Genomic DNA, 25,575 nt, shown 5'->3' with positions numbered 1-25,575 from the left:
CTGTGACCATCCGTCGTTTGGAGGTGCCACTGCACAAGTCTCTCTCTCTCTCTTTGAATTTTTGCTTAGGCCGGGGTCAGGCGTGATGCCTGTGTGTGTGGCTGCGTTCCTCCCTGTGCCATCCAACAATCTCTCTAGCATGGTGAGCATCTGAACTTCTTTTTCTTATGCCTTTTTTAAGGTTAGGGATTTTGGTGATTTTTTGGTTTTTTCAATTATTATATGAAATTAATAATGATGTTTGTTCGGACTTAGAATTTAGATTTTTTATTTACTTTTTCTTAAATAGTTGCATATCAATAATTAGGTTTTATGATTTTTGTGTGTTTTTTCAATTAGCATTGAGGTTTCTTTAATAAAATAGATATTTATTAGTTATTTCTACATTGTTCTTTTATCAACGTGAGACATGATTCCACGTGCTTGATTTTAGTTAGAATTTTGAGGGTTTGTTATTTTTTTGTTTCAATTAGCCTATGTATGAAACTATAAATGGTATTTGTTAGAATTGAGGGTTTTTATTTTGTTTTTTTAATAGCATGAATATTTAATTAGGTTTTAGGTTTTTTTAATTAGCATATACATGACAATGGTGTTTGTTTAGGATTTAGGTTTTTGATTTAGTTTTTATTTTTAAAATATCATGAACTATGAATATTTTATTAGGTTTTATGCTTTTTTTTGTTTTTTTTTCAATTAGCATTTAGATACCTCTTAAAAAAAATAGCATTTAGGTATTTCTGTGTTTTTTTCAATTTAATCACATTAAATTTGATTCCACGTGCTTGGTTTTACTTATAAACTTAGAATTTTAGGGTTTTTTTAATTATTACATATATGAATAATGTTTGTTAGGATTTAGGTTTTATATTTATTTTTTTAAATGATGTGAAAATTAATTAGGTTTTATTTTTTTTTGTATTTTTTTCAATTAGCATTTAGGTGTTTGATTTTGGATTTTTAAATAAGATGAATATTTAATTAGGTATTTTTGCATTTTCATTTTTAATCAACATTAAGCATGCATGCTTAATTTTAGTTAGAAACTTAGAATTTTAAGGTTTTTTTTTTCAATTAGCATATGCATGTGAATAATGTTTGTTTAGGATTTAGGTTTTTGATTTTTTTTTAAAATAGCATGAACCACGAATATATCTTTAGGTTTTAGGGTTTTTTTGTTTTTTTGTTTAATTAGCATTTAGGTACTTCTTTGTTTTTTCTTTTCAATCAACATTAAACTAGATTACACATGCTTGGTTTTAGTTATAAACTTATAATTTTATGGTTTTTTTTAATTATTATATATATGAATAATGTTTGTTACGATTCAAGATTTATGTTTTATATTTATTTTTTAAATAGCATGAATATTAATTAGATTTTAGATTTTTTTTTTTACTGTGCATTTGTGCCCACCCTAATTTAGGTTCTTGGCTCCCCACTGTTTATGCAGTATCCAACTGAGCTTAATCTGTATTTCCATACATTGGAACCAGACCCAAGCAATAAATGAATCACATTTGAGATCATATTTCTGCCTTACCAGAGTTTATATGGTTTCCAAGTAGGGCTGCAAATCTGATGAATCTAGACATATTTTTTGGGATACGAATCCTTTAATTAAAATTTGAATGTGGATTTAGATCAGATTAGGATATGTTCAATCAGATCACCTTTGGATCAGATTCAGTTCAACATTTTAAGTCAGATCTGGAGTTGATCTGAGTTAAAATTTGACCCGAGGGCACTTTTTACATGCAAACAGCTTGTTTTGTTCTATTTATTTCCTGATCCAACATCACCACATGCATTTTGGGTTCAGATTCAGTCTAACTTCCACGGATGTGATTCATATTTTACCCCGCCCAGCTCCGAGATTCCAAACAGGATCTGGACCTAATTTTCTCCTTGAGGCCCATCAAAGGGAGAAAAGTTCACGGCTCTTAGGATTGTCATGGTCATTTGTTGCTCATCTTATTTTTAAATACTCATGCATATATGTTCTTGCTGTACCAAAAGAACATCCGCTTACAGCCCCGCAAGACACTTCTGCTCCACCAATACTGCATGAAGAGTACACCCCTGTCCTTCGCTCTTTTTTTTTAAAAGGAGTCTCTTCTCCTCTCCTCTTCTCTTCTCCCTACGGGCTACGTACGGGACTTCCGCTCCACCAATACTGCATGAAGAGTACACCCCTGTCCATCCTCGCTCGTTGTTCCCGTTGCCATCCACCGGTCATCACCACCAAAACTGCCATCCGTCTATGGGTTTTCTATCTTTTTTTCTTGCCCCTTTTGTTTTTCTCCTTCTCCCTCCGACTCTTTCAAGAGAATGACAAGGAAAAAGAAAAGGATCAAAGGAAGCTGTTAAACGGGGGAAAATGGGCCCCCTGTTTCCCTCCCGAGCATTTTAGTTTGATCGCAAGTATTGTATCTGATGCTGCCGTTTGCGTTTTGTGCACAGAAATATTTTGGATTCTCTCATTTTCGGCGTAACCAGAAAGAGATCATTAAGGAAATTTTGAGCGGAAGGGATGCGTTGGTTGTCATGGCAACCGGAAGTGGAATGTCTGTGTGGTACGTTGCTGCATTGAGATTAGGTCCCTTTGGTTTTGAATCATGGATATAATCTCGATTAGTGAAAAATCATAACTAAATACTATCTATAAACGGGCATTGAAGAAATCTGAACCATCATTCTTAGTTTTTTGGTGCAGCATAAAGTGATTCTCCATTTATTGCATTAAAACCAGTGTTCTGAATTTTGTACTTATAGTGAATCAAAATGCTACTGTTAAAAAAAGAAAATTCATTTCAAGCTGTGTCCGTGATATGACTGTTAGGGCAAGAACCTTATCATGTCTGGTTCTAAGAGAGAAGCCCTCCACTCTGGAGAGGTGAGGTCTCTATTTGGTTAGCTTCTCACCCAATTTACTTTCATCTTTGTCCCCCTCGTGTACTGTTCTTAATGGGAAACAACACATGAAGAGCGTGCCTTCGTGTACTTAAGCGGTGTCCTTGTGACATGGTTAGCTGGCTGGTCTATTCTATGCGAAGAGAAATTTGAACCCAATGCACATCTTTTCGCGGAATCGGTGTTGTGCATTTTATTCATATCTAGCTTGGCCAGAAGATATGGGACAATCAGATAATGTTCCATCTATCAAGAACTGGATTTCATAACTGTGTTAAACAAGTCACTCTTCATCATTGATGTATTAAGGCTGCTTACTGGTACATATGGTGGTAATGCTTTTTCATTAGCATCGGTCTATTTCATCCAGATGCACACACACAATGGCATCACAACACGGGCAGACTTCCCCTGGCCTAATGAGGATATTTGTTGCATTGGCTCCTGTGCACCAGCCAAAATATAAATCTGAATTTAATCAAATAATAAACTTGGATAAACTTCTAGGGTGTGGTGTACGTTTGAATTCTTGTGGTTTTGTTGGTTACATGTTTTCTTCAGCTTCATTTGCCAGCGGAGTTGTTTCTTATAGGATTCTGCAATTTTCAATTCCTATAAGGTACCAGATTAAATAAAAACAGACTCCTTTACCTGATGTTGTTTAATATGGTTTGGCAAGTAGATCTATCTAGCTGTACTGCCCTTTTTTATTAGATTGTTTTCTTAATAGTTAATGTAAGCAACAAGTCAATGGCTCTTTCTGGCCTACTGTTTTCTTCAACTTTGTATTTTCTAGTTTGTTGCTTGCATTCCTACGGTTGTTTGCCTGCGTTTGAAAAATAAAAGCAGCAATGAAAGGCTTGGCCTCCTTACCTGTTGACATAAAGAAAGGTTCTTGTAAAAACCGATTGTATTACTATAAAAAGTCAAAATTGCACAGATACTTTTGCATATCTGGTGAATGTCTTGGATATGTGAAGTTATCACCTGCTAGGCTTATGTTTCCCTCTTTTAAGGTGTACAATCTAAACAAACGCATGCATATAACGTTGAAACATTTTGTTTAATAATGGTACTAAAAAATCAAGCTGCCTTTAAGTCCTTATCTGTGTTTGATATGTAACGTTTATCCCATACCAAATTCTAGGTTTGTCAGGAGGTTTTGTTTTAAATGTGTCTTAAGCATATTTTTGGTCCTTCAAAATTTAAATTTTATCTACAAATTTATGATATTTTTCCTAATCTTTTATATTTGAAACCATTGAATTTTCAATTGCAGATTGTGGAGTTAAATGTGGCTTCCATTTGTTTTAGAACATGTTTTCTTTTGCAACAAGAGCAACTTATATCAGTCTTCCTTTACTAGTTGCACTTATTGAAGACTATTTCTTATCATATTCTTGGTGGTCCCTATTTTGAATCAATAAAAAGAGTGTGGTTTCCTGTTAGGGAATGATTGCCTTCTGTTTTCTGATGTTCTTGATCCAACTTATTCCATTGCTTTGTTATGACAAACATCTTCTGCAGCTATCAAATTCCTCCACTAACTACTGGAAAGACTGCTGTGGTCATAAGCCCACTAATCAATTCGATGCAAGATCAGGTGTGGTTATACTTGGCTTGGTTACTCCATATAATATTGAAAAACAAAATATAATACTTGTCTTTCTGGACTACTAGGTGATGAGTCTGACTCGACGGGGTATCAGGGCTCAATATCTTGGAAGCACCCAGAAAGATATCTCTGCCTATTCTAATGCCAAGAGCGGGCAGTTTGATGTTCTGTACATGACACCTGAAAAGGCTTGCTCTCTTTCTGATGGGTACTGAATCTTGTGACCAGGATTGCAGATTCTTGTTTTCCCACACCTTCAATCACTGTTGGTAATATATATGTTTTTAAATAAATTACCATGCTGACGTGGGTAATAGAAGCCTGTTACCTCTAAATATTATGTTATAGGTGTTTGTATCTGTGAGACTCGTAACTAACTTTTGTTGGAGTATCTTCTGATAGTTGCAGCCCAAATAGTTTGTTTAAACATTTCTTGGTTGGATGGCGACGATACTGAATGGTAAAGACTAAAAATCAAGCCTCTGCTTGTCTCATGGTTAATTTCCAAAGAGTTACCCTATAAGAAGGTGTAAACCTGTGGTACACACATGCATCTATACACACACAAAATTCCATTGTACGGTATGTCAAATAAATACTACTTGAACCTGTAAAAATTGTTAAATTATGTATATATAAATATATATATATATATACATATACTTATATATATATACATACGTATATATATACATATATGTATATATATACAGTTTTTTCTTTTTTGATTTTCAAAATACCCGATAGGGGTATTTTGGTAAATCCCCATGTAACCCCTTTTTCCTTTTTTTATTTTTCTTTTCTTTTTTCCTTTTTTATTTTTTACCTTTTTGTAAGACCACAAGGGCCCCACTCATGTAGTCGTTGGGGCCCCAACGGTCATATTTATGACCGTTGGGGCCCCAACAGTCATATTTATGACCGTTGGGGCTCCCAACGACTACATGGGAGCCTCTTGTGGTCCCTTCCATAAATAGAGGAGGTTTTCCTCTTGTATTGCAAGGGTTGTTCACCCTCTTTTTTCCTTCTTCAATAATATCTAACTTATGACTTTTTGTCATTTTTCCCTTTTGTGGGGTTTTGTATACACTTTTAGTGTTTGTGTTCTTGGCTCTTGGAATCACTCTTAAAGAGTGATTTACTTTATTGGTGCTTCCGCCGCTCCCCCCTTTCATTACATGGTATCAGAGCAAGGTTGGTGATCTGGCTTCTACCTTTTTGGTGCCTTGGGACGCGTGCCTCTCAAGCTTTTGAAGAAGAAAAAAAAGACCTTTTGGCTCCTATGGAACGTGATTCTAAAGTTGAGCTTTCTTTCAAGCTCAATGGATCCAATTATCTTATGTGGGCCTCCGCTATGAAAAATCATCTAAGAGGTAAGAAACTTTGGGGTTTTGTTATGGGAACTACTCCCGAACTCTCTCTTGTTCTCACTAAAATTGAAAATGATGTTTAAAAGGCTTTAGATGGCGATGAACTTATCAAAGCTATAAATGATCATCAATCCAAAATTGAGGATTGGGAAAGTAATCATGCCAAAATTTTGGCATGGTTTATGAACAATGTGGATCTCAAAAATTGTGCAAATATTGCAAAATTTAGAAGAGTCAATGAGGCATGGTTCTTCCTTAAGGGTATGTATACCCAAAAGGATCTTGCTAGACAATTTTTTTGTCAAGAGAAAATTCGTTCCACTAGACAAGCAGATATGAGTGTCCGTGACTACTTTAGCTCTTTAACTCCTCTTTGGGATGAGCTTGTTCTTCTTGAGCCTAAATGGGTGGCTCCGGAAGATATTGAGTTAAGAAGATAACAAATTGAAAATGAACACTTTTTCCAATTTCTTCATGGTCTACGACCGGAATATGAACAAGTTAGGGCATCCCTTCTCTATAGAAGTAAAGCCTTACCCATTGAAGACGCCCTTGCCGAAGTATGCCAAGAAGAAACTCGACTTGGCCTAAGTATCAAGAGTGATGAAGTTTTGGTCGTTTCTAGGCCCGGATCAAATGTAAAAGCATATAGACCTCCCCACTTTAACAAAAATAATGGATATAGAAAGGGAGTGATTTGCCACTATTGTAATCAACCGGGTCACATTAAACCGGTTTGCCCAAAGCTTAAAGGAAAAGTGGCCGCGGTTGGAGAAAATTCCCCAAAGAAGGAAGAAGAAAGTGTCAAAGAGGGAGATATCAAAGAAACTCTTAATCATATCTCCGAAGTTCTCCAACATCTTCTCAAGACTTCTTCATCTTCAACATCCGGAGCCGCCATCGCCTACTCTTCATCACCTCCAGGTACGTGGATACTAGACTCTGGTGCTTCTTTTCACATGACATCTCATAAAAACTCGCTTTCTAATGTTTTTTCCGAACCCATATCTTCTTATGTTTCAACGGCCGATGGGACATCTTTAAAAATTGAAAGTATTGGAACACTTGATTTTAAAACTTCTCAAACTTTCTTTGTTCCTAAAGTAAGAGTCGTTCCAAAAATTAATCTAAATCTTTTTTCCGTTTCCCAAATCACCGATCATGATGCCAAGTCTCTTTCTCACCTAAAGATTGCACCGTGCAGGATCTCCAGTCAGGGAAGCTGATTGGGCAAGGCCATAGAAAGGGTGATCTCTATTTTATGGATTTTTTGACTCTTCCATCTAAGTCATCTTGCAATCTTGTAAAGGACAAAAGTATTAGAATTTGGCATGAGAGACTTGGTCATCCAAATTTTGTAAAAATGTCTCTTTTTCCTTTTTTGAACAATACTTGTAAAGACAATCACATTACTTGTAAAGATTGCATTTTTGGGAAATCTAAAGCTACTCCATTTCCTCAAAGAAATTATTTCACCACTCGGCCTTTTGAACTTGTTCATTCCGATGTATGGGACCTTCCCCTATTTTGTCCAAAGGAGGATTTTCGTACTATGTGGTCTTTATTGATGACTTCACTCGATTTACATGGATTTACTTCTTAAGTCGCAAATCCGAAGTTTTCTCCTTCTTTAAAGAATTTCATGCGATGGTTAAAAATCAATTTTTGGGAAATCTATCAATTCTTAGGTCCGACTCGGAAGGTGAATACATGTCCAATGAATTTCAAAACTATTTAAAAGAAAACGGAATTTGCCATCAACGTTCTTGTCCAAACACTCCGCAACAAAATGGTATTGCGGAAAGAAAGCATAGGCACATAATAGAAACCACAAGAACCTTATTAATCTCAAAAAATATTCCAAAATCTTTTTGGGCCGAAGCGGTTCTAACCTCAACGTATCTTATCAATAGAACTCCTTCATCTTCTTTAAAAAATCTTTCTCCATTTGAGAAACTTTACAATATGTCTCCCGATTATAAAAGACTAAGAATTTTCGGATGTAAATGCTTTGTTTTAACTCACAAAAATGATAAACTTTCTTCTAGAGCTATTGAATGCATTTTCTTAGGATATGGCGAAAAACAAAAAGGTTATCGATGCTTTGACATATCAAATAATAAACTTTATATCTCAAAAGATGTCACATTCTTAGAAGAAGAAAATGGTTTTTCGCATAAACCAAATGAAGATATTGATTATTCTTTTTTATTTGACTTATTGCCTCAAGAAAAGGTCATTGATGATAATGTTGAATCTAGTGAATCGCTCATAGACGATTTTTTTGAACCTCCAAATGATGACCAAAATTTACAAGAAAATGTACAAAGGCAAATACAAGTCTACTCTAGAAGAAATGAAAGTAATCCTCCTTGTGCCCTTGAAAAATTCTCTCAAAATGAGTCAACTAAAGAAACCTTTCAAAGAAGATCAAATCGTATTTCAAAAATATCAAATAGATTTGTATCTTATGATTCCTTTTCTCTAAATTTTTGGGCATGTCTGCTTGCTCTTCACTCAATTCATAAACCAACTCATTATAATGATGCTAGACAATATGCTCATTGGAATGAAGCAATGGAACTGAAACTTAATGCTCTTAAGAGGGCTCAAACTTGGGAAATCGTTGATCCACCCAATGGCAAGAAACCCATTGGATGCCGATGGGTTTTTAAAGTTAAAACTAAGTGTGATGGATCTTTAGAAAGATATAAGGTCAGGTTAGTGGCCAAGGGATATGCCCAAGAGTATGGGATAAAATATGATGAAACCTTTGCCCCTGTTGCTCGAATGACTAGTGTTCGAGCTCTTATTGCAATAGCCTCTGCTAAAAAATGGTCAAATTTTCAACTAGATGTCAAAAATGCATTTTTAAATGGAAATTTAAATGAAAAAGTTTACATGGAACCACCTCCGGGTATGAATTTGAATGGTAAAATTTTAAAATTAAAAAAGGCCTTATATGGACTTAAGCAAGCTCCTAAAACTTGGTATGATAAGTTTAGTAATGTATTAATCAATTTAGGATTTACTTCTTGCTATACTGACACTGCTCTTTTTATCAAGAAAACAGGTAATTTCATTGTTATTCTTCTGTTATATGTTGATGATATGATCATCACTGGGGATGACAAAAAGGGGGTAAATGATGTGAAGTCTATGTTAAAAGAAACTTTTGATATGTTTGACCTTGGATTCTTGAGATATTTTTTAGGAATTGAAGTGGCTTACTCCCCGCGAGGATACATTTTATATCAGATGAAATTGGCAGCAGACATTTGTACCAAATCTGGAATATCTGATAAAAAGAAAGTTGAGACTCCCGAAGTCATCAATGCAAAACTGAGACTTGAGGATGGTGTTTTTCTTGAGGATCCAACTCCCTATCGTCAATTAATTGGATTTCTCACCTACTTATCCATCACCCGTCCAGACATAGCTCATGCGGTTCATGCTGCAAGCCAGTTTCAGCATGCACCTACCACAGTTCATATGGCGGCTGTAATGAGAATTATGCGATACATCAAAAATACCATCTCCAAGGGACTCTTCTTATCCTCTTCCTCATCTCTTGAATTAACTGCTTTTACTGATGTTGATTGGGGAGGAAATCCCAATGATCGTATCTCAACTACTGGTCTTTGCATTTTTTTAGGTGAATCTCTCATCTCGTTGAGATGCAAGAAGTAGCAAAAGGTCTCACTATCATCCACTGAAGCTGAATATCGGGCTATGGCAATGACAACAATGGAAATCGTGTGGCTCAGAGGGCTCCTTGGTGACATGGGTGTCCTCATTTCCTCACCCACCAAGCTCTGCTGTGATAACAAAAGTGCGATCTACATTGAAGCAACCATACGTTTCACGAATGGACCTAAGCATATCGAGATGGATTGCCACTACGTTCGAGATGAATACCTCAGAGGAACTATCACATTACCATACGTCACTTCAGAATATCAACTGACTGACTTCTTCACCAAAGCGCTCCCAACTCCACGATTTATGTTTCTTCATGGCAAACTTTCGGTCTTCTCCCCGTAAAGTTTGAAGGGGCGTGTTAAATTATGTATATATAAATATATATAAATATATATATATACATATACTTATATATATATACATACGTATATATATAAGTATATATATACATATATGTATATATATATATACAATTTTTTCTTTTTTGATTCTCAAAATACCTGATAGGGGTATTTTGGTAAATTCCCATGTAACCCCTTTTTCCTTTTTCTATTTTTCTTTCTTTTCTTTTTCTTTTTTTCTTTTCTTTTTTCCTTTTTTGGTCCGGCAAGCATGCATGTTAAAATCTTGGCTTGTTTACATACATTTATTTCGGCATGATTCTATGCACAAATTGTTCGGTAATGGTAGTGCCATAAATAGTAGAATGGTACCATTTTGAATGTTGTCTCTTGGATGCATACAAAGGCATGCCATTTAGCATCATGTTATATAGAATCTTTTGATTGATGCATGTAATATTTTGTTGATTTGATTTTGGTGATATGTACTTTTGTTTTGAAGTTTGCATGATGAAGTGAAATAGTGAATTATGTTAATTTTAAAGTTTAAAGTTTATAACTTTATACTTTAAAGTTCAAAATGCTTGAAATTAAATTATGTTTTTACTTTTTAGTGCTTAAATGTGTAATTTGTTTTCTGCACTTAAAAATTTAATCATATCTTCATGTAATCTTTTAGTTTATTGATTTCTCATTTTCTATCTTGCAGAGTTTACAACATCAAATCACAAGTCATTTGATTTTTTCTTGAAAAAGGTATGCTTCTTAATCATTTTTATTAGTTTTCTCATTTATTAAATGCCTGCATGCATTTGTTAAATGGTTGCAAGTTGCAACAAGAATATGAATTATGATTTTTTATAGATGTATTATTTATTAAATGCTTCAAGTTGCAACATGATGCATTTGTTAAATAGTTGCAACATGAATATGAATATGGATCTTTTTGATGTATTATTTATTAAATGCTTACAACATGATGCATTTGTTAAATGGTTGCAACATGAATATGAATTATGAATTTTACTTGATACATTATTTACTAAATGCTTGCAACATATGTATTTGTTAAATGGTTGCACTTTGCATATATGATTCTGTTTTTAGATACTCATGTTTTATTTTGTCAATGATAACATAAATCCTATATTTTGGTAAATTAAAAAAATATAATTACATTTTTGCTTTCCTTTCGATTCCTATTCTCTTCTCTTTTGCTTTTCACTCGAATCCTAAGTCATTTCCTTCTCCGGCTCCCTTATAATCCTGGTTCGCTTTCGGTTTGCTTCTCTTCTCGCTTTCGAGACGATTCCCGGTTCGCTTGTAAGTCGTCCCGCGCTTTCCGCTTCTTAAAATTTTAGAAGTGCCTCGCTTCCCGAATTGCTTCCTCGACTGACAACTCTGGTCCTTCATGACTATAAATGGTTTTTATGCTTAAATTTTGTATATCTGATGACTAATGACTAGGCTATGCACAGACGCTGAACAGTTTTGTACTCCCAACTTTACTTGGTAGTAGTTCTTTCTTTCCATGCAGAATGTTACTTTCAACTCAGACCCATCCATATAGGCTTGACTACCCAATCAACATGCTGGTGTACTGTATCTAGGGGAAGAAATTCTTGTATCCTCCAAGCACAGAATAAAGCTGGCATAATCTACTGTTGGGTGGTAAAACTTTGCCTACTTCGATTGGTAGACATTGTAGGGTAAAAGGAGTTCATCAGAATATGTGGGACACAATTTTATCTCAGGTGTTAAATAAGAGGAATGCATAAAATTATATGTTTAGGATTTAATAGGCCATTACAATTATTTTTTTTTCATTTTCATACTTCAAGCATGATTTGATCTTTCCATCTCTGTGTCTAGAGCAAAGAGTTTATAGAAAACACTCTTTAACAATCTACAGGAGTAATAAGAGCACTCAGAAAGTCAGAAGTGCTCTGTCAATTAATGCTTTAAGAATTCTTTCTTGGACCTTCCTAACAGGCTGATGGTCTAGAACTGGTTTGAAACTGTGGTCGGTTTTCTGTCTTCTGAGAAATCAATATTTATGTGATCGTCTGAGCGGTCATCTATATTGAGGTATGGTGAGGTTGAAGTGTATCGGTTTGAGTGCAACAGTGTGGAGGACAGTCATTTCAGTAAAGGTCTTTTTAGGTAAAGTAGAATCTAGTAAACCAAGGGAGAGATACTACACAAAACAAAGAGTCAGTGGAAAGCAATGTTAAGCCACTTAAAGATAAGTAATGTGAAAAAATGTATTCCTGGATTCAAGGCACATCAAGACCTATGGCCTGGTATTCATGTGCCTCCTGAGATGTTTGAGTCTTTTAAATTCAAACACTTGAAATGAAGTTTTTTTTTTTCCTGAAAGGGGTATTTGTGTGGATGCATGTTAGGCTTGTTGCCGTTTTTTTTTTGAAAGGCAAGCTGGGGTTAGGCGGATCCCCACCAGTTATACAATGTACCGCTGGGTTTTGAACTTGCAACGTCCCAACGCAAGGTGACGTGCACTAACAGCTCCTGCCAAACAAGTGGAGCCGCTGTTGTATTGCTTTTTTGAGATTGTATCAATGTAAGTCAAGTGTAACAGGTAGGAGAAAAACCACATCTAGAATAGATGTTAAGACGATTCCTCACTCTTGAAGCACATAGCTGAAACCCCCTTGATAGTAAGTTTTCCTGGGTAAGAGCCTTGTCCAGAGATAGGGCACGCAAAGGGCACTGCTCCTGGATAGGAATGCAGCCTCATATAGTTTTCTTTGGGAAGATCACATTTAAAGGGCCTAGAAGGGATAAGTAGCAAGATCTTATTGAGAAACAACCTTCAGCAGCACAGTTCCAACCTATAGCGGAATCTAAAGTGCTGAGTTTTTGGTAACAAATTTCAAATTACATGGTAGTTCCACACATTGACATGTCAGCAAATTTAGATTATGGTACTTATGTGTTTATGAGAGGCTCATGAGGGTTTCAATTAATGCATCAAATCATCATGTTGTTTAAAACATTTTATGGGTATAAATTTGTGATGAACTTAATATCCATGAAAGCTGTGGAAGTTTAACACACACACACACACACACACACAGAGAGAGAGAGAGAGAGAGAGAGAGAGATTCTCAATTCTTGCAGAATCTTGAAATGATGTACGGTGATCATATTCTTCAAAATATCAACCGTATGTCACAAGAATTGAACCTCCCTTTGGATGGAGCAGCACCAATACACAGTTACTGATGAGAAAACACATACAAACTCCCAAAGAAAATTAACACATGCTAAGTTGGACGCATGGAAGATGTGGCAAGAGGACGGCCTTTCATTTAAAGAAATTGCGGTATGCCACTTTGAGCAACTCTTTTAACTTGGCTTTTTTTTTTGTTGCTTTCCCTTGGCTTGCATAACCATGAAAGTCGCCCACAATGGAATCTGAAGAATAAGTGAATGTGTGCTGTAGAACTTGCCTAATAGACCAACTCAGACCGTTGTGGAGTACATATTAAAAGCTGCAAGAGAGGGATATGCAATCGACTGGGTCAGATTTAGGGATGGCAGTGGACCAGGGAAAAATGTGGATCCATCTGAACCCGCCCCGTTTGGACTGGGGATGGAGGACATAAAATGGGGAATGGACCAGGGATGAAAGTGAAAATCAAAACCCGTATGGGGATGAAGGCGGGGATGGACTTATTCTTGCTCGCGGCTTGCTCCATTCTTGCTCGAGGATACTGAAATAGCCTCGATTTACCTGACATTGTTGATCATTTCAAGGGATCTACGGAGGAATCTGTCATTGATCTTTTGGATATTCTTGATAGCGAGTTTCTGATTTTTAAGAAGAATGACTTGTAGTCCCAGGTTATTGCGAGTTGGTACCAAGTAACATAATCGAGGCTATTTCAGTATCCAACATTTTAAGTCTCTTGAGACGTGTGTATGCTGTTGCAGGTGATGATGATACGTCTTAAAGTTATAACCCTCCAGAGGAACTGATCCTTGTAGAGGATCAGAGGTTCCCAAGCCCCACTGACGTCTCTTGTGAAAGTTGAGTGAGGGCCCAATATCTATGCGACCTGATGTCAATTGGTGTTACCTCAGTTGCGTTTGTTTGTTATCGAAGACTGGGCTGCTTTTGAACTGAAGCAGCAGCATGTAAATGATGCATTTTACCATGCGGTTGCCTTCTCTTCTACCCCATCCGCATCTGCTCAACTCTCTCTCATAATTTTAAAGTCACGTAGCTCGAACATGCCAAATCAATGTGAACATCCTTGAACCCCTCTACATCAATAGCGTTTTAACAAAGCATCGAGGGAGAGTTATTCCGCAAGTTGACAGGGTCCTGCTTGCAGGAAAACTAGATCCGCTACCCTGGTGTAATATATATATATATATATATATATATATATATATATATATATATATATATATATATATAGAGAGAGAGAGAGAGAGAGAGAGAGAGAGAGAGAGAGAGAGAGCAGCATATCAGCATGTATAGGCCATGGTTGACATTATTCCATGATCGCACCCACCAAAATAATTAGAGAATTCAAAATCATGATAAATAATACCATAGTTACTCTGGAGCAGCGGTATTTCAAGCTCATGTTGATAACAATTCTTAAAAATATATGTTCCATGAGCTGATTCGGAAAAGGTTTTTTTATATACTGTGAATGCCAAGCTATGAAAAGGGAAAAAAAGCGTAAGAGTTCAGGTTGCCTCGATACAATCAATGTCCAGAATAATGAAGTACAAGAATTTCATTTACTGTTGCGTTTACTATTCTCTAATCTAAAATCTCAACCAATTAACCGAGTAATGCACAGTCAATTAGCCTCTGACAGAAAAGACCCAATGTTCTAAAAACTGACCAAATGTTAGCCAGGATGCCATGACCATCCCTCCAAAAACAAGGATTAGATAATATCTCATCAATATGATGCACAAATATTATTTTTTCGCTGCTGAAAATTAAATTCCCTTGAAGCTCAATTCCCATATCCACTAAAACACATAGACTCGTCCACATGAGGATCCACAACTGCTCTAAAACTCATGCAAAAAGGTTCAAGGAAAAATAAATAAATTATGATTATGGTGCTATACTCATCTTCGCCCATCACAGGCAAGCGATGCTGGTATAGAGAGCTAACCGTTAGCTGGGAAACCTGCTGTAAGTCTGTAAAGCATCTTAAGAGTTCTAGGACAGCCTGCCACACTCAGCTCCCACAAAGATCATGTTGACTGACAAGCCGCCCCCCCCCCCCCCCAATCCAGATAAGGAAGATGCAAAGGGGACCCAACTGCCATGAAAAAGATAACCTCCTCCAATGAGTTTTATAAAGTTAGTCCCCACCAACATAGGTCTTTTTCTCATAATACCTCTTCTCACTTTCTGATTTTTTCTCATTCCGCTTCTGCACATACCAGTAAAGGATACGCACTGTTAGCAGGAACGAAATTGCCAGATTCAATTTTCAAAGAATGAGAAGGAAATACAACAAATAGTTCACATTCATAGCAAGAAAAGAAAACCAAAACACTATCACAAGCATCTAGACTACAATACTATGGAAGATACGGTTAGCCATTGTCCTTGACAATGTGGCAATCTGCAAATTTCAAGCCCTGAGACTTCAATTGTACACTAAAAGTGCAGAAATCAAAATAACTGGACTCCGTGCTTCAGGTTTCGAGGGGCATAGTTGCTTACAAAAATACTCCATCACAGCTTGAAGTTTTCTAAATCTAACATATCAAATTGTCACCAGGACACTTTTTCAAATGTACAGCTAACATCTTCTAAAAGCTAGTTACGAAACTTGTCTAAGGACTTCATTCTAGCTATGTATCACACTTCATTTTACACTTGCATAAAGCATCTCAAGGCCATTAAAAGATTGAATTTTGGGAAAAAAAAACTTGCAGTTCTTAATATTTTCAGTTACAGTTTGCTCCAAAATTTTTGTTAGTTATGTTGATAGAGTGAAAAAGAAATTACATGTTCTATGTACCAGCATTTATCATTGCACCAAGCAATGGCCCTCAATTCCATTATTGCTAATATTATTTGCTATCATAAACTCACGATGCAAAAAAGAACTAGTTTGAGCACAAATGCAGAACTGATCTTGTCTTACATGGAATTCATACTAAAATGGCAACAAAAGGTGAAAGCAAAAGGAAAACCTGATAGGCCTCATGATTGGCAACGATCCTTTTGATGATTGTAGTAGTTGTGATATCCAAAGGGCTTTCCAATTGCTTGAAGATACCCAAGCTCATTGGGACGACATATGGATTACAGTTTCCCTGCGTATGATTATATCATATCAGCACTTGTCTTTTTAGAGAAAAAATCATATCAGCAATTGTCAGCACATCCTTGCTGCGGCATTTAAACTTATGGTAGTACTAGTAACTTTACTTCAATTAACCAAAAGAATAAACAAAAATTTACAACCGACCTGATAATCAATGTTCTCAGCAACTGTCCCATGCACAACCAAGGAGATGTTAAATGTAGTGATCTGCAGCAGTCAAAAAGAACAATATTAAGCAAAACATGAATTTTCATAAACAAAATAAAGTCCTTGCGTATTTGACAAACCCACTATGGCAACACACATAGGAAAGGTTTTGAAACCGAAAAATAATATGAAAAAAAAGTAAAATTCAATTAAGAAACTAGAAAGGCAATTTGGAAAAGGCCAAAAGAGAAAAAAAAGAGCTAAACAGGGACTAACCATATCTTTTGACACCACCCAAGGAGCACCAATTATCACCTCATCAACATATCGACAAGCCAAAACACTTAAGCTTCTTTCATGCAGATTCATGATTGGGCGATGTGTACCTCTATTAGTGCTGCAATAATCGCCAAGGAAACAAAGGCAAGAAGTCAACTGACAAAAAACAGGTTTCTTATAGAAGTAAGAACACATTTATTTAGTCCATAGCCAATTAGCCATTGATCCATCAATCAGATCATAAGAAGTAGAATTTGGCTCCAGTTCTGCCCATCTACATATTTGGGTAAGAGAAAAACTCCCACATTCCAGAAACTGTGACATAAACAATAACTACCCAAGAAACTTCTGCCCTTCAGCAACAATGACCAAGGGAATAGATGAGGCAATTGTTCATTTTGCCACTTGCTCAGTAAAATGGGATAGCAATATCCACTTTGTAGCAGTTACAAGTCTAATGTGCAAGCATGAAGCTCCTAATGGCTGAAAAAGAGGGAAATCAAGCAATGGCCACAGAGACCAACAGTTGGTTCAAGCAGCTGCATGGCATTCAAGAATTCAACATGAAGAAGATTAGGCTTCAAGCTTGGGTTAAGCTTGAATTCGGTTTGAGAAACCATGTTTAAGCTCGGGCCAATGGCATTTAAGCCAGCTGACCCTTCTGTTCCTTTTTTTTCACTACTGATAGCAAAGAAAGGAGGGAGAACAGAAATGAGAATTGAACTAGCAACTATGTTACTTGGACATTGACACGAGTGTCGGTGTTATGCATGGCAAATCTTAAAAATCTAGACACTTGGACACAGCTATATATATGAGAGAGATTTAAAGAATTATGCAAACAAAACCATAAAATATAAAATGCATATTCCCTTCTCATTTGCAATCTGATCCTTGATGATTTACACAAATGTCAATGATGTAACAAGAACATGCAAGATTTTAAGTACAAAAAGTCAAAACAAAACATCAAGACTAATGGGAGCATCGGATGCTCAATGCTGGCATGATGAATAATTTCCAGATAAGTATCTTCCAAGTCTAATACTCGACACTTGTTTACCAAGTGTCCACAAAGCTGGACACCTGTGTAGTTTTTTCTTCATATTCAATATAGCTATTATTCTAAAGTATTGTAGTTTTTGAAGGAGCTTAACCGAGCCGAGCCTATCTAAGCACATCTAAGCTTAACACAGCTCATTTATTAAACTAGCATAAAATTGGGCCCCAAAACAACTCATTTATTACCTGACAAGTTGGGTCAAACCCACACTATTACCATGTTGCTTTCTGCCCACCCCTAAGACACATTAAGTCCCCATCCTGATAGGTACTTATTATTGGGCAAAACTAGGGCTGTCAAAGTGTCAGTTAGACCCAATTCTGATCTGATCAGATCCAATAGGGTTCAGTCAATTAGCAAATCAGGCTGGATGCAAGGATCCGCGTACTATATGGACCTTGGTCTGGTTTAGAAACTTCCACACCAGACCTGGGTCCAACCCAAGTGTCAATTAGGATCCGATGTATTTCAATGTAAAAGACCTACAAGATTAAAAACTTGACCCGGTCTAGTTTGCACCTTCTGTAATTGGGTCAAGTCTTGTGCCTGAGATAGCTCCAGTCAGACCCGGATATAGACCCAGTACAAGCACCTTAAAGTCAGACCTGCACAGGTCCGGTGCAAGTCCAACTGGTTGACAGCCCTAGGGACAACATTTCACAAATCACCTTTATAGATTTTGTATTTATTTGCCAAATACTAGGAAATGTCTAAAATCTTCCACTGGTTCAGGTTGGGAGAAATATTATCCAGTCCCTTATTTCAAGACATCTTATAAGGGAAAAAGATGCCAAGAAAATTTCAATGAAAGAATACCCTTGAGTTGCTTACTAGCTGATGAGGGTCCTAACGCCCAATATTGGAATTAAATAATTATGACAAGATTTAGATGCTTAGTCGTCCTCGATATTTCCTTGACATTGCACTTGATAGGACAAAGAATGAAACAAAGTTGTCACAACAAAATAAGCTACAATTTGTTTTCTAAGTTTAATATGGCCAATTGCAAGCTCGTGCTCCTTGTGCTATGAAGAAAAGAATGTCAAGAAACGAAAAGGGACTTACTAAAGGGACCAGAACATACAAGAACATTACTGATGCACTTCAATATCTAACTGTTACTTGACTGCATATTTCGTACGTTATGAATCAGGTAAGTCAATTCATGCATTCCCACAACTATAAAGGAGCTATTGCTCATGGGATGAGATATTATAAAAAATGATCCATTAAAACAAATTATGCAGTCACTTATTGGTTATTATGTTGATTGTGCAGGTGATTAAGATACTAGAAGATCAGTATCAAGATATTGAATCTTCTTGGGAAGGAATTTGATACAATGAAGAAGTAGAAAGCAAGAAAGTATGACACACTCAAGTATTAAAGCTGATAACCAAACTAGCTGCAATCATTTGAGAAATAGTGTAGATATGAAGTTTGATAAACATCTTGGGAGAATAGATTAATTAAACTTTATAATTGCAAACAGCTGCCCTCTTCACAAAAGCATTGTCAAGTGCCAGACATCATTTTCTCAAAGACAGGTTGTACATGTTTAAGGACAAGTAAAACGTGAGGGAGCACGTTAGGGAGGAGATATATGAGGAAACAAAGGCATTTTTGTCTCGCCCAAAACAATGTCAACCTAGAATTTATTATTGTTTCTATAATTGTTTGGAAGCCCCTTAATTCCCTAATGTCTCAAACCCAGATAAGGGTTATCAAAAACACATTACAAATAGAGATCTAGGGCTGCCAGCATTCCAAAGTGTGGCTGCACTCCCTTTTCCCCACGTCTTTTGGTCTCCCTTATACTTCATTATCACTCTGGTTTTCTGCGTTGCTGGAGGTTATACTCAAACATTCTCAATCAGCCCTATGTGACAGTTTTGTCGCAAATACTCATGAGAAGAAAACAAAAAGACCATAGCAACACCCTACAAAAAGAACAAATAAAAAGTGAAGTATGACTAAGGATCAGTCAATCAGTCAACATGTCATATGATTTAAATCCAGGCCAAAGTCATGATGACTTGACCTTTTCAATGATAAGCACTTCATCTATGTTACACACAGTGAGCTTGACAGTTGTCACCTGACTGTTTGATCTGTGTAGATTCCAACGAGCAAAAAATCTCCAAGACCACGAGCAAGCCGCAATATCTATATAGAACATGGCAAAAAAACATGTTGAGACAACGTAGGAGGGAAAAGACCAAGAGATTTCAACAAGTCTGTCAGAATTTTGGTAACCATGCCAATAGCGGACCAAAAGACTCATCACATAAGAACACAACGAAAGGATACAATGTGTTTGTCAAGTCAAAGGAAAAATAATTAAGGTTAACATAAATGGTTGAAGACCTTTTTCTTGCGATAAAAGAGCACTGGGGTATTAAGGCCTCCTTGTATTAAGAAGGTTTAAGACCTTACACACTATAATGAAATAAAAATAAACTATTTCCTTTTCATAATGAACTAAAAATAATCCATTTATAGATGTCAACATGACAATCTGACAAATATTCACACATGCATGCATAAACACCTACAGAGTCTGAATAAGATAGTTAACTCGGCAGATATACACTATCGATATCAAGCATGTACTGCAAGGTGATGGTAGCACCTAACAATGTTTCTAAAGGAGCTTCTGATCGAAGAAAACTCTTATTGAGTATAGAACAAAAAATCTAAATGTCAGTATATGTGCATGAATCCATAAAGCCTACAAAAGAAAGAATTTATTGCATCACTAAAAGAAGCACATGGGAAAGAAAGAGAGTCACTGGCAAATGGCAACTAACTATTATTAGGCTAATGTAGTTCAAAAGTTGATAATTATTTTCATTACATTTATTTGATAGGTTGAAACTCTTGTTGTACACCATATACAACAGGCACCACATGAAGTTCCGTCATTCATCATCTATTTTGCAATTCAACATAAATCTTAAGCATTCATAGTGCAAGGTGCAAATTTTACCTCTACATGTCCAGCATGGAAGAGATCAAATGCACCATCTATGTAAACTATGTGTGCATCTGGCCCTGGTCCCTACATCCATAGTCAAAAGATGAGTCAAACAACCATAAGGGAAAATAAATTTATTTGGAGCAACTGGGTTAGCAAAGCATGCACGATATGAAAAAACTTCATCAGGTTTTTGTATGTGTTCCGCATGGACTGTTCCACTGGATTCTAGCCTTACCAGCACCAGTAACCCTCAAGATGATAGAAACAGCCCATTCCTCATTTTGTCAATTTTTTGTGTGGATCAAGCACTATGGATATGATCTATATGGTTTCTTTAGACAAAAACATGTTTTATATTGTACAAACACATTCTATAAGCCAATTTTTAAGGGCTAAAAATTTTGATGGCTCACAATGTGCCAAAATTTCATGATTAACAAAATTATGTGTTTATGACAACCATGCGATCCAAAGTGCACTCCTAATAAGCGGATCATACTGAATGCATCAGTGGAGTTAGATTCGTCAAATAAAGCTGGCACCTATGAGACTTACCTAGAGAGTATGACACTCTAGAATGTAGTCAATCTTTTCCCAGGGGCCGAAAAATCAATGGTGTATAATGTACCGAATTTCAACCCTCAAAAATTGCATTTTACATTGAAAATATATGATCCAAGGGTCGATTCCTACCATTTTGACCATGGTGAACACACACAAGGGGTCAGATTTGGTCAAAACAACCTCCCCTATGAGTTCTAACTAAGGGGTTCCTTATATATATATATATATATATATATATATATATATATATATATATATATATATATAAGTGTTTGGTGCAGATGCTTATACAGTATCAATGAATTAAAACTCATAGGTGCAAGTTGTTCTGACTCAATCTGACCCTGCAGATATGTTTCAGCACAGTCAATTTGTTAGAGATCAACCTTTGGATCGTGTTTTTTCGACAAAAAAAAAAGAACCTTTTTTTAATTCATGAAATTTAGTGCATTTATGACCGTTATTTTTAAATTACCAAAAAGACCTGTATACACACCAGATTCCAGTGATTCAAAAGTCATTCTCACCAAACAGACCACGTAGATCATAAATGTAAGGTTATATTCACTTCAAAAGCCACAAGCAATAAGATATTGCTCGTTTCAAATCATTGATACCGTATGCACATCCACCCTGGAGACTTATTCTATATATATGCATTTATTGTGTTTCACTTTTCATAATTAAGCAATCTGACATAAAGGGACTTGTGTGGGTCAGAAAATAAAAAATATGTGCATGGTGGTGTCACTCGAAACAGAGCACTAAAGTTTTGAAAGTGTTTAGGGAGAATAAAAGTTGGTAAACTTGTTCATGTATACAGTATTTCATGTATATAAAGAACATGTGCATGCTTGAGGTACTGTCCACACACACACACATATAGAGTGATGCGTAGCTGCTCACTCGTTAGGTGCTCAAACGAAGGTCACTCACGCATGATGGATGCTCAGCATGAGTGACCTTCGTTTGAGCACCTACCGAGTGAGCAACTACCAATTTATATATATATATATATATATATATATATATATAGAGAGAGAGAGAGAGAGAGAGAGAGAGAGAGAGAGAGATGAATCTTAGATTAGTCCAAATTTGTAATCTTGATTTTTAAGATGATAATTTAATACTTCATTATCATCTGATTCCTGATAAATGATGATCATGCCCATAGTCGTACTTCATGCTAGATAGTTCAGTATTATTATCTCAGTTCTTAAGTCCTTGATTTCTTGTACAATATGTCCTTATTTTTATTTTGTTGTTTATCCTTTTCACAACTCTTTCCTATCTATAATGTTTCCCAAGCTTTCTGATAAAACCCATGAAATGAAATATTCGAAAGTCTCATGAAAAATCTACCTTATTCTCTTGCAATGCGTTAAACTGTTAATATATAACACTTCTTGTGTTTCATAATATGCAAGATCACCTGGTTTACATATATTTTGACAAATTCGTCACCTCTGTTGCATAACCTGAATAATTAATACAATGATGTGCAAGAAAGTTCAACAGATTTCTAACATACATAGAAACTCAAAAAGATTTTTCACAGGAACTTAACAAGTTATTTCATTCTTGTTGACATTGGTCAGTTTGTTGATTCAGGCATTGACAGCTTTATTACAAAGAACATGCAGTTGCAACCTGATAACCAATTCATAACATCAACACCATAGGTCACATCTGTTGTGAAACATATTATCTATGACTCATTCCACATGTGCATCAGCTCATATCATGAAAAATATGTTGCATGAACCAAGACTTGAATGCTGACAATGATTACAATCAATATCAATGTAATTTGACACCAGATGTTGACTTTTTGCATTTCAAACCCATTGTGCATCTGCTTATATAATGAAAATACATAGTATAAAGTAAGATTTGAGTGTTAACACACCAGATGTTAAGCGAATTTTTCATTTCAAGAAAAGCGTTCATTTTATTCCTTTTCAAATGCAGAACGGTTTCATGCATGTTAACATGAGCATCTTACGATGATCAAATTACTGAAATAAAACTACAGATATGCTTAGAGATTGCACGAACAGGGATATACTATGGAACAGGACAATGGTGGTGTTACCCAAGTCATGGCAAATAGCAAGCACATGATGCAACTTGTAAAAGTAATATTCCTAAATCCGAATGAGTAAATAATAAATGTGACCATTATATGTGATCAACTAAAATTGCTTCTGACATTAAAAAGAAATGGTCAGTTTTTGTTCCTAGGTTAGTGTACCCAAAAACATAAACATGTGGGTTATGGGAATATTCCAAAACACTATATCATGATAAACCAACAGATTCAGGTCATCACTTTCTCTTTTATGCCCCATTTCTATTTCTATTGTACTGTTTTTCCCGAATAGTGCATGAAAAAATAGCTCTTTAAGGAGTGATCTTGTGGTCATCATTATCCACAAGAAGCAGATATGGACAGTCAAGAGCTTCTACACAAGTAAAAAATTGGAACACAAATTATAAATGCATAAGAAGCATTGGAATAACTACCCTCCCGTTGGAGAATTGTACGATCCTTCGAGATGTAGGTAGGAAATGTGATATCTGAGTCGCACTCGCAATTACTCCTCCGTCTTCAACCTTATGGCTGTGCCCATGGCTGAATTGTCGCTGCAAGGACGAATGGTTATGACTATCGCTTGTAGATCTCTCCCTCACACAAAGAAGCATACGACCTGTGCAGCAAACACGATGTTGAGGTACAGGCACACGATCAATACCTACGCTAAGAACCGACTAATCATGATCGCAATCCATATAGAACGAGTCGACGATGTCGATGTTTACAATGATTGACAACTCGAATAATTGTCAAACAGAAATCCTCGTCATGAAGAAGCCAACAGGATTATGCAGGGAAGAGAGAAAAAATAACAGTTTGGAGCTGAAAGAGGGATAATTAAGGCACGGAACGGTACCAACAATGTCAGTGCTCGAGACTCCTTCGGTCCGCTTGATCTGCTTATATCGACCGGCTTTCTTGGCGAGAGCGTACGCATCAGATCCGTCAGGGAGAAGGCAGGGATCGTCCCCATGAATTATGTAGTCGATATTATACTCGTCAAACAACTTATTCATGAATTCCTCCGTTATGGCGTAAGGAGCATCCGGAATGACCTCGTCCACCCATTTCACCGCGTTTACCATTATCATCCTGGAACCGAGGGATCCAAGCAAAGGAGAAACAGTGAAGGATAGGCAATAAAAACGAGGCGGCTTTTCTTTTCTTTTTTGGGGGGGTGGGGGGGGAGGGGGTGGAGAATTAAAATTCAAATTAAAACAATGCAATTGGAGGAGGAAGAAGAAAATATGGGTTGGGCCTTACCTTTCGTGGAGAGGAGTAACAGGAGGGCCTTTGTTGGCGATGATCTCAGAGTCGCTGACGACGCCGACGACGAGCTGGTCGCCAAGGGCTCGAGCCTGGCGGAGGGCGTTGCAGTGGCCATAGTGCATCATGTCGAAGCATCCGTCCATGTAAACTCGGATGGGCTTCTTCCTGCTCCGCCTGCTCCACCACCCGCCCAGCCCCAGCAGAGGAGGGAAACCAGCGCCCAAGATGAAGCTTATGGCGGAAGCCGTCAGGATGAAACCCCCGAGCAAACCGGTGGCCAACCATCTGGAGCTCACCTGATGCTCCGAGTGAGAGATATCGGAACCCATGGGAACGAGAGAGAGAGAGAGAGAGAGAGATTCCACCTCGCTCACCGGCTAAGAAGACGATGATGATCGAAGAAAGAGAATCATTGAGAGAGAGGGAAACCAGAAAAGCATCTTTTGCTCCGTCGCGCTCTCTCTTCTTAACGTGCAAAGTTCTGCAGCTACTGCTATGAGATGAGATGGGAAAAAAGAGACGCCTACGACACCACCACACACGCGAAATGTGTTCCTGAGTTTTCTGTGGAATCTTGGATGACCGCCGGGCAACTGAAAACGTTGGATACGAGCGGTCACCCCAGCTCGGTTCGGTTACAGCCTGGCTTTTGCTTGTTGACTGAGCCGAGCTTTACGCTATACGATGGAGCCGCGGCATTCCTCCCAACATTGTTGATTTGCCTTTTATCTAAAGCATCAATGGCCCTGAAAAATGTTGTTATTTAGCATGCCGTTCATCGCATGGATGAACAGAATCAAAGGATCTCCATCACAGGGGTACTCCTCACCTGATCCCCACCCTATAAGATGGGAAAGTCCCAGCCGTTCAAATCCAAGGGTTTGGTTTCTATATAA

The 25,575-nt window shown here is 36.9% G+C and overlaps 2 protein-coding genes across 2 annotated transcripts; one reads left to right on the top strand and one right to left on the bottom strand.

Annotated features, from left to right (window-relative positions):
* The first annotated feature begins 2,516 nt into the window (after positions 1-2,516).
* LOC149846085 (uncharacterized) lies at positions 2,517-4,919 on the top strand. Its single transcript, XM_089997840.1, has 3 exons — positions 2,517-2,576; positions 4,441-4,516; positions 4,594-4,919. The coding sequence occupies exons 1-3, from the start codon at positions 2,548-2,550 to the stop codon at positions 4,741-4,743; spliced, it is 255 nt and encodes an 84-aa protein (XP_089853966.1). The 5' UTR covers positions 2,517-2,547; the 3' UTR covers positions 4,744-4,919.
* Positions 4,920-14,872: 9,953 nt separating this feature from the next.
* On the bottom strand, positions 14,873-25,138 carry LOC149846084 (ethanolamine-phosphate cytidylyltransferase-like). The gene is made up of 9 exons (XM_089996166.1): positions 24,674-25,138; positions 24,267-24,502; positions 23,839-24,023; positions 20,758-20,829; positions 19,867-19,934; positions 16,703-16,823; positions 16,424-16,486; positions 16,146-16,268; positions 14,873-15,373 (listed from the first exon to the last, which is right to left on the bottom strand). The coding sequence occupies exons 1-9, from the start codon at positions 25,006-25,008 to the stop codon at positions 15,302-15,304; spliced, it is 1,275 nt and encodes a 424-aa protein (XP_089852292.1). The 5' UTR covers positions 25,009-25,138; the 3' UTR covers positions 14,873-15,301.
* Between the last annotated feature and the right edge of the window lie 437 nt (positions 25,139-25,575).

The sequence above is a fragment of the Nuphar pumila genome, chromosome 2, assembly GCF_984573655.1.
Source record: "Nuphar pumila chromosome 2, dmNupPumi1.hap1.1, whole genome shotgun sequence".
Classification (NCBI taxonomy): Eukaryota; Viridiplantae; Streptophyta; class Magnoliopsida; order Nymphaeales; family Nymphaeaceae; genus Nuphar; species Nuphar pumila.
This window is presented reverse-complemented; position numbering and strand designations above follow the sequence as displayed.